This window comes from Danio aesculapii, chromosome 12 (genome assembly GCF_903798145.1).
Source record: "Danio aesculapii chromosome 12, fDanAes4.1, whole genome shotgun sequence".
NCBI lineage: Eukaryota > Metazoa > Chordata > Actinopteri > Cypriniformes > Danionidae > Danio > Danio aesculapii.
In genome coordinates, this window is record NC_079446.1 from 46,969,076 (window position 1) to 46,978,987 (window position 9,912).

The 9,912-nt window shown below is 38.9% G+C and overlaps 1 protein-coding gene across 1 annotated transcript; it reads right to left on the reverse strand.

The window, feature by feature from the left end:
• Window positions 1–1,401: 1,401 nt before the first annotated feature.
• On the reverse strand, window positions 1,402–9,702 carry LOC130238812 (uncharacterized). Its single transcript, XM_056469926.1, has 5 exons — window positions 9,513–9,702; window positions 8,175–8,263; window positions 4,626–4,922; window positions 4,516–4,548; window positions 1,402–3,777 (listed from the first exon to the last, which is right to left on the reverse strand). Exons 2-5 carry the CDS (start codon window positions 8,254–8,256, stop codon window positions 3,533–3,535), a joined length of 657 nt encoding a protein of 218 aa, XP_056325901.1. The 5' UTR covers window positions 8,257–8,263; window positions 9,513–9,702; the 3' UTR covers window positions 1,402–3,532.
• Window positions 9,703–9,912: the final 210 nt, after the last annotated feature.

The following is a 9,912-nucleotide window of genomic DNA, read 5'->3' on the forward strand; positions in this document are numbered from 1 at the left end:
CTTGGTGTCTTCCAAATGAATAAATATATTGACTTTTTCCAGCTTTTATAAGAATAATCACAAGGTTACTCTAAACTTTAAAAGTATTTAACATCTTAGGATTGAGTTTTTGTGTAAATAAATAGTGCACAGAAACTTTAGATTTACTGGTGTAACTTACAAACTATAACATGACAACATACACTTAATGGCCGCTTTATTAGGTACACCTTACTAGTACTGGTTGGACTCCCTTTTGCTTTCAGAACTGCCTTAATCCTTCATGGCATAGATTTAACAAGGTACTGGAAATATTCACGCAGTTGCTGCAGATTTGTCGGCTGCACATCCATGATGCAAATCTCCCGTTACACCACATCCCAAAGGTGCTCTATTGGATTGAGCTCTGGTGACTGTGGAGGCCATTTGAGTGCAGTGAACTCATTGTCATGTTCAAGAAACCAGTCTGAGATGATTCGCGCTTTATGACATTATGCGTTATCTTGCTGGAAGTAGCCATCAGAAGATGGGGACACTGTGGTCATGAAGGGATGGACATGGTCAGCAACAATACCCAGGTAGGCTGTGGTGTTGACACAATGTTCAATTAGTACTAATGGGCCCAAAGTGTGCCAAGAAAATATCCCCCACACCATTACCCCACCACCACCACCAGCCTGAAACATTGATAGACAGGGTCATGACCTGACCATCCTAATGTCGCAGCAGAAATCGGGATTCATCAGACCAGGCAACGTTTGTCCAATCTTCTATTGTCCAATTTTGGTGAGCCTGTGTGAATTGTAGCCTCAGTTTCCTGTTTTTGGCATCATCAAGGCATTTGTGCCCACAGAACTGCCGCTCACTGGATATTTTCTCCTTCTTAGACCATTCTCTGTAAACCCTATAGATGATTGTGCGTGAAAATCCCAGTAGATCAGCAGTTCCTGAAGTACTCAGACCAGTCCGTCTGGCATCAACAACCATGCCATGTTCAAAGTCACTTAAATCACCTTTCTTCTCCATCCTGATGCTCAGTTTGAACTGCAGCAGATCGTCTTGACTATGTCTACATGCCTTAATGCAGGGGTCACCAATCTCGGTCCAGGAGGGCCGGTGTCCCTGCAGGGTTTAGCTCCAACTTGCCTCAACACAGCTGCCTGGGTGTTTCAAATATACCTAGTAAGACCTTGATTAGCTTGTTCAGGTGTGTTTGATTAGGGTTGGAGCTAAAATCTGCAGGACACCGGCCCTCCAGGAACAAGTTTGGTGACCCCTGCCTTAATGCATTGAGTTGCTGCCTGGCTGATTAGACATTTGCATTAACAAGCAGTTGGACAGGTGTATCTAATAAAGTTTTTATGTTAATCATAACATAATAAATTCAGTAAACCATGCCAATAAGTACATTAGATTCTTAAAAATTGTTAGAAATCTTTATTCATTCATTGTTAGTTTTATAATAACACATACTGTACAAAACCATGTTCACACTGTTTAAAATGACAGGTGAAGAATAATGTATGTTGTATACAAATATATCTTACACATCCATTATAGAAATTTTATGAAAGTAACAAGAAAAGAGCAAAATCAAACTCAGTGGTTCAATAGTATCTGGATTCAGTCTATATGATGCAAGCTGAGAATGCATCTCTCAGACACAATGCACTCAATGGAGCTAGTGACGTCACTGTGAGGGTTAGGTGAGCCCATTAAAAATCATTGCATGCAGCACAGATTGCACTGCACCAAGGTCTGCATCCCTATATCACTATATTCTGTGGAGTAAAACAGCAGATTATAGTGTGTGTGCATAAATACAGTATGTTTACTATGTTCTGAGAGCTGAGCTGCTTATTTAGATTTTCTCAGACATAACAAGATAAGTGCGCAATGGTCTCTCACACCCATACAAGACTCCACAAAAAAGGCAGAAACTACACTTGTTTTGCACTGCAGCTGATGATCAACAGTAAAAATTACAACTTTGACCTCTTCCCAACAGGGAAAACTACCAACAATGCATGATTATATGCTGTCATGGCTTTACAATCAAAATATGTAAATATTAGGCCCACACACAATCAGCGCACGCAGAATTCAGCAGATTTTTGCGCCATGATTGATTCTGTTTATTTACTTGTGTAAATGTGTGTAAATTTAGATTTATTCAGTTTTTTAATGGATTTTAGTAATGATATTGACTAATATGCAAATATTCATATGATTTATTTAATAATATTAAGTATTAAGTAATATTTACTGTCTTATGGTAGAGATATTATATGAGAGACTTGCTTTGTTTATCAAATAAAATGGATCTAATTGGATTTGCAATTTAAACATTAAATAAAATATATGGCATTATTTTTTTATTTCACATATAAAGTTTTTAGTAACGATTCTCCCAAAATAATTTTGCATAAATATGCAGATTTAAAAAAAAAGTCTGAACAGAAATAGCTAAAAATGTCCGCAGATTTTATGTGGCCCTAGTGATTATAATGGAGGTCAATGGGCAAAAACAGCCCCCAGCAAAATGAAAGTTTAGTAAATTTGCTCAGAGTGTATTATTTTTAAAGGGGTGGTCCACTACGATATCATATTTTAAACTTTAGTTGATGTGTAATGTAGCCGTGTGAACATAAACAACATCTCTGAATGTAAGAAGTTTAAAGTTCAATACAAAGGGAGACTACAAAAGTTTGGGGACTACAAAAAATGTATATCTGGGTTAGTGAGATCACAAACGCTTCAGGTTATGCACATTCACCACGAGCAGCAAAGGATTCTGGCCAGAGATTCCAACCATAATAGATGAAGCTGTGGATTGTGAGCCACAACCTGTAAGTGTTTTTACTTGTTAAAATTGATCTATTACATGCATAGTAGTATCTAGCGTTAATGGTATGTTGTAGCAAGGATGTAAACAATGGGAAATGCTGTTTGGCACTGCTAACAATTTAGCTACAAATTGATATTTACCCATCAAACCACTGTAAAAACCCACAATCTTCAGCAGTGGTTGCAGAGTCTCTCTATGCAGCCGCTTTCAGTGTCTCTCTATGCGGCCACTTTCCCTACATTATACATCTCAAAATATATATGAACATTTCATATTAATTACACATGCTTATTCCGAATATATGTGAAGGACACTTGTCAGATTTTATATTAGAGAGCAGGCGTGAGGTTCAGCTGTGTCCTCTGTGTCATTTTCTGGTCAATCTGTGCTTTTTAGAACACTATTGGTTGGGGTTAGGGAAGGGGGAGGGTGGGTCAGTCGATCGGTCAGTCTGTCAGTCATTCAAACAGTCAACAGAATTTACAAGAGAACAGCAGATGCAAATAGCACTCGCCAGAGAAAATAGAAATCTCAAAAAGTGTACACAGCGGCCTCTTGTGGATTTGAGAAAAACAAAAACTGCAAAAAAAAAAAACTTAGCTCACGGCACGTATTTGATAGTCTCCAGAAATGTATATCGAGGTACTTTATCTAAATGAGCCTGGGTTGAATGTATCAGAGATCTAACAGAGATGTGTGTATTTACTAGAGTTCAGATAAAGCTGCTCTTTCAGGAGCACCTTGTAGATAAAACATTGCTTTCTTAATAATTTTCTCCTTTTTTGTGGTCATCGTTCTGTCTGATGAGTTGAAACATCCCTCTCTGACATCCAACTGTCTGCTTTTGTAAATGATAACGATGGTCAGCACGATGAAGATGATAAAGCAGCTCACACCCGCAGTGATGGCAGCAACAGTAGTTTTAGGATTCCCATCTTGGAACAGAAGATCTGTAAAGATTAACAAGAGTAATTATTGTTATTTAAAGGGCACCTATTTTACCTCTTTTACAAGATGTAAGATAAGTCTTTTGTGCCTCCAGAATGTGTCTATAAAGTTTCAGCTTAAAATACCCATCAGATCATGTTGTAACGAATGTGGTAGATTACCATTCATCCGTCCACCAGAGGGAGCTCTCTCCCCAATATTGACTGGGTACTTCCTCGGTGGTACTTCCTGGTAGCCACCATATATAAGCACACTATTTATGTCTGTTCTTTGCGAAGTATTGCCAGTTCCACTGCCTTACCAAGCGGTTTCCTACTGTTGTGTTTGCTATTGTGTTACGACCTTTTTGCCTGCTTCTTGACTACTGCTTTTTGGATTTTGGACTCTGCCTTGTTTGCTTTTTTCGGACTGCCTTTTTGTTTGCTTGAGTTAGCCTGGTTTCGGATTACGATTCTGCCTTTGTTTTATGTTCGCTGTTTACTTAATAAACCTCCAGCGTTTTATTCAATCAGCCTCTATGTCTTCACCTACGGCTCCCTCACACATGTATGAGTCACATGTATTATACCCTGCTGTATATGTCAATTTTGGGGTCAGTAGCTGTTTTTGTGGCCTGTGCCTTTAAATGCAAATGAGTTGGTTCTCCCCGCACACCCTTCCCACCATGTGTGTCTGTTTCTCCTGTTGGTTATATCAGATAAACAAGTTTGCACTAGCACTGTAATTGCACAATACACTACCTTTATTGCCAGGAGCGTCAGTTTTAACAGGCTCTGTTGACAAATGTCAAAAACAATATTAGTACACTTCAAACATTCACTGAATTACAAACACCGATTAAATGAAGTACCTGATATCTCCACTGTGAATTCTGCTGTGTCTGCGCAACTACAAGCTTGCACAAAGAATCTGAATGTTTCCTTCATTGCTTTATCTGGAGTGTATCTGCATGTGAAGATGCTCCACTTTTCACAGACCTTATCATGAGGCTTTTGTCTATAGATGTCAGAGTCATTATAGATCTCAGGATAAAAAAACTTATACAGTTTAACACAGCATTTAGCCATCTGTTCAGAGACTCTGCAGGTGAAAATCACTTCTTTTCCCACAGTTCCAGTCACATTGTCACAACTTACAGCGCAGCCATCTGAAAAATAACAAATAATATACAGCAACAGAAGAATCATTAAAATGTTAAATCATTAAAAACAGTATTCATAAAAAAATTCCTTAATTTTGTGTTTTTGTCATCGCTATCTCATGGCAATTCGTAACTTTTTGATTTAGGGGCTAGTTCGTATGAGTTTTCGACGAAATCATTCATACAATTCAGTACGACTTGCTCATCCCCCAATGACAATTGGGTTTAGGGGTGAGGTTTGGCGCCACAATGCCCTTTTAAAATCAATTTTAAATCATTTTCATACGCCTCAACTTGTATGAATTAAACACTAAACTGACAAAACGTAAAATAGTTCTGTTTCCTCATGAGATCAGGCTGGTTTTTGTTCACTTAGGTGCGCACTCAGACTATGCTATCCGAACCGTGCCCAGGCTCGTTTCCCTTTTCTGAGTTAGCAAAATGTTTGTTTGGCCAAGAAACAACAGCCTTAATGGTCAGTTTGATATATGTGCCATCAAATAGAACCGACTGAATATAGATGTCATCAATTGTACTTGAGTTGTCCCCTGGGTTTTTACCGTACTTTTCCACAAATTTCGCGACTTTGGCTGGGTCATCGAATACTTCAGGCGCCGTATCTAAATTCTGATGTATTTGCAATCTGGCCGGGTATCTCAGTGTGAACTTGACTCCTTTTATGCATAGTGCTTGCATTACATCCCGAAAGGCATTCCGTTGAGACATGACCTCTGCTGTATAATCAGGGAAAATGAAAACCCTTTTGCCTTTATGTTCTAGAGCAGGGATGTCCAAAGTCGGTCCTGGAGGGCTGGTGTCCTGCATATTTTAGTTCCAACCCCAATTAAACACACCTGAACCAGCTAATCAAGCTCTTTCCAGGTATACTAGAAACTTCCAGGGGTGTGTTGAAGAAAGTTGGAGCTAAACTATGCAGGACACCGGCCCTCCAGGACCGACTTTGGACACCCATGTTCTAGAGGTTGTAGTCTACCGCGACACAGAATCAATTCCTTCTCTTGGAAGTGGTGTATACGCAGCCGGTTTGGCCTGAAAGACCAGTGCTCACGATCCACTTTATCTGGGTAAGGAAAGGGTTCTTCCCTGAGGAGCTGTGGAATCAGCCGGGAGACAAAATCAGTGGGTTTACCTTCTTCCTCGTCCTCCTGTATACCCACGATCTTAATATTGTGTCACTGTGACCTGGCCTCCAGATCCATAACTTTGTCCCGAAGTTTAGTCTGTCATCGTGCAATCAATAGCGCATCAAAGTTGCTCATCGCCATCTCCTGATTTGTCACACGTACCTGTAGTTCAGCCTGTGAAGCCACAAGTTTCTGAAAGTTGAGTTCAAAAGCATTGAAGCGATCCTTCACACCTCGCAAGATTGACTCAGACATCTCCTTGCTTATTTCTTTACATAAGGCATAAGCGGTGTCTGGTAGTATGTCAGATTTTTTCAGGTGAATTGTTAGCCTTGGTTAGTCTGGCGACGTCGTCTGCGATCTTTACTTTGTGTGAGCCACTCGGTTTCGGCATTTTCAAGCTTTAGCAGATGTTTGGGATGTAGGAAAAGTGTAAACACGAATAAATGTATTAAAGTCAAACAAAAACACGGTGATTTAATAATTTAATTGAGGCCACAGAGAGGAGCCCTAAAAATCGTGTCTATCCCATGCACAATAGCCCCCCCCCCCCCTATTTTTAGTAAATATAAAACATCAAATACATTTTTAAACAATGTTTAAAAAAAGTTTATTTTTGTGTAAATGCAAACGCCAAAAGGTGCGGATGTTTATTAAAAATTTAATGTTTAGTTTACAATAGTTTTGTTTTACCAGTTGTTTTGTTTTATAGAAGTTAATAATGAATGTTTATGAGTTTCTTTAAACATTCATTCATTCATTTTATTTTCGGCTTAGTCCCTTTATTAATCCAGGGTCGCCACAGCGATATGAACCACCAACTTATCCAGCATATGTTTTACGCAGCGGATGCCCTTCCAGCAGCAACCCATCTCTGGGAAACATCCACACACACTCATTCACATTCATACACTATGGACAATTTAGTTTACCTAATTCACCTGTACCGCATGTCTTTGGACTGTGGGGGAAACCAGAGCACCCGGAGGAAACCCACGCGAACACAGGAAGAACATGCAAACTCCACACAGAAAAACCAACTGACCCAGCCAAGGCTCGAACCGGCGACGTTCTTGCTGTGAGGCGACAGCACTACCTACTGCTCCACTGCGTTGCCTTTTCTTTAAACATATGCTATTAAATGATGATTCATGTTTTAATATGGAAATTGTTCATAAAATAAGTTTGCTTTTCCAGTCATGTTTGTTTTCATAGATATTGTAATAAAGAAGGAGATGTCCAACACTTATCTAGCTTTTTTATGGGAACAATTGTGTACCTTCATTTCAGTTGTACCATAAAAGGAACAGAACAGTATCATAAGGGGACTTTTCTGTACTATACATGGTACAACTTTTACAAAGGTACAAAACTGTTTCTTGAGGAACATTGTTTGCAGGAGGGGACTGGGACTGGGCATAGGGAGCACCGGGACTGATCGTCAATCTGGCCTGCCATGGTGAGTCTGGCCTGCCGTGCAACCCCCTCCCCCCCGCTATTCACTTTCTAGATCGCATCGGATGTGGCCTGCCACCGTGACTCTGGCCTGCCGCGCAACCCCCCCCCCCCCCCTTCCTTCCTGACAATAACTTTGGCCCGGTTGAAAATTCTTTCCCAGTCCGCCCCTGATTGTACCACCGTGTACCTATTTTTCTGAGAGTGTGTGAATTGAATTGTGTATAATTTGAAGAGAATAGTCAAATATTTTCTATTATTTAATAATTTATTCTATTATGCACAAAATGCAATATGCACTCTCTTTTCATCATTTACTTCAGATTTAATTAGTGGAGAAAACACAATGTTCAAGTCTTGACTTAAACACACAAATGAACAACACATTGCTTTCTGACATTTGTGGGTTTTCCGTGGTGTTTCCCAAAGCTAAAACACTTGGTCAGGCCTAAACATTCACTTCTCCCAAGGGCGTCGCCACTGGGAGGAAATAGGGGACAAAATGCATAGGGCCCTGGCAATTTAGAAGCCCTGTGACGGGAAGCGGACCAACATCCCCCATTGATCACCGCACTGCATAGGGCCCACAATTGCCGGATAAACCCCTGCCGCCTTCACTAATGTCTTATACACACACATTGTAAGTTTATTCTCTTACGTGGATCAGCTTGGCAGACTAAGGTGAAACTCCAAAGCAGCATGAACATCTGCACTGCATTTATTACATCCATGGCTTTCATTTCCCAGCTGAAATGAAAGACAGAAGATTGGAACAAAGGTGGAATTTAATCATAATAAAGAAGTATTAAAGAGTTTGGACACACTTTATTTTGATGTCCTTTATATATATATATTCCATGCACTTACTAAAGTAATTACAATTAAGCCTATATACACATGCAAATAACCTTAAACCTAACCCAAATTCTAACCCAAACCATAAGTTCAACTAATTATTAAGATTAAGGTAAATAAATAGATACACTGAAACAAGGACACCTTCAAACAAAGTGTAACCAAAACTAATACTTTAAAGAGGATGATTCTGCATGGATTAAATCGACTCTCATCAATGTTACACTCCAAAACCGAAACAGTCATCTTTTTGAACATAATGAATATAATTTACGGATCATATGTGATCTATGATGCCTTAATGTAGTTAATAATTGATGCAAGAATCTGCAGATATTTCTTTACACAGCATCCACTAATGCATCTTTAGATTTCTGATGAAACACAGATTTTTATAAATCACAGTAAAAAATGCAGGCTACTTCAAACCTGAGAACAGTTTACTTCTTATATTATGAATAGTTTACTACTTATATTACTGAATATATACAAATACAGCTAAAATCTATGAGACGGATTACAGTAAAGCACTCTGAGATGAGATTCGTAATATCGTATTCATTAAATCCAGAAATTAAAAAATCCAAATAGCACCATGAAAAGAAAACACTGTGGTAAACACTGTAAAATTAATCATACAAAATAATCACAAAATCAGTTCTCTATGCTAATAGGGATTTCTTGTAAATATCTATGATAAAAGTTTAAGTCAAATCATCTAAAACAGCATGCACATATGCTCAAGATTTTCCAGAGGCTGATTATGAATCGATTGGTCACACTTTACAATAAGGCTTCATTAGTTAACACTATTTAATGTATTTACTAATATGAACTACAGTAAGTATGAGCAATACTTGTACATCATCTATTAATCATAGTTCAGCATTTACTAATGCCTTATTAAAATCCAAAACTTATGTTTATCATTAATAATGCACCGTGAGTTAACATGGACTAGCAATGAACAACTGCATTTTCATTAACTGTTAACTAACATCAATAAATACTGCATTAAATGTATTGTTCATTGTTTGTTTATGTTAGTAAATACATTAACTAATACAACCTTATTGTAGAGTGTTAGCAATTGATTAGTAAACATAAAAGATTGTGTTGTTTTGAGAGAGTTAATACTCACTGACAGTCTTTCGGTCTTCTCAGGCTGAGTTCATTTGTCTCTCTGCTATCACACAGACTGCAAAATGCTCGTAAATACTTTTAAATGACTCAGAGTTTTGGGGGTCTTCCAAGAGGACACACGACAGTGTGTTGCGTCAGTGCCTCTGCTGTTCACAACATCAGAATAACTGAAAGTGATGTGAAATACAGATGCGGGGGTTGAAGGCTGTGGGTTACAATAGTGATGTTAGCGCTCTCCAATGTTAAGTGCGGGGTGTGGTGCGGTGATATGTGACACTAGCTATTGTCAAAGTGAAGCTGGCTTGTAGATGAATGAGGATTCTTGATGCAGTGCCACCTGAGCGATAGATCACGGATGTTCAGCTTAGGCTTGCGGCCTTCTCCATAACGCACTGAAA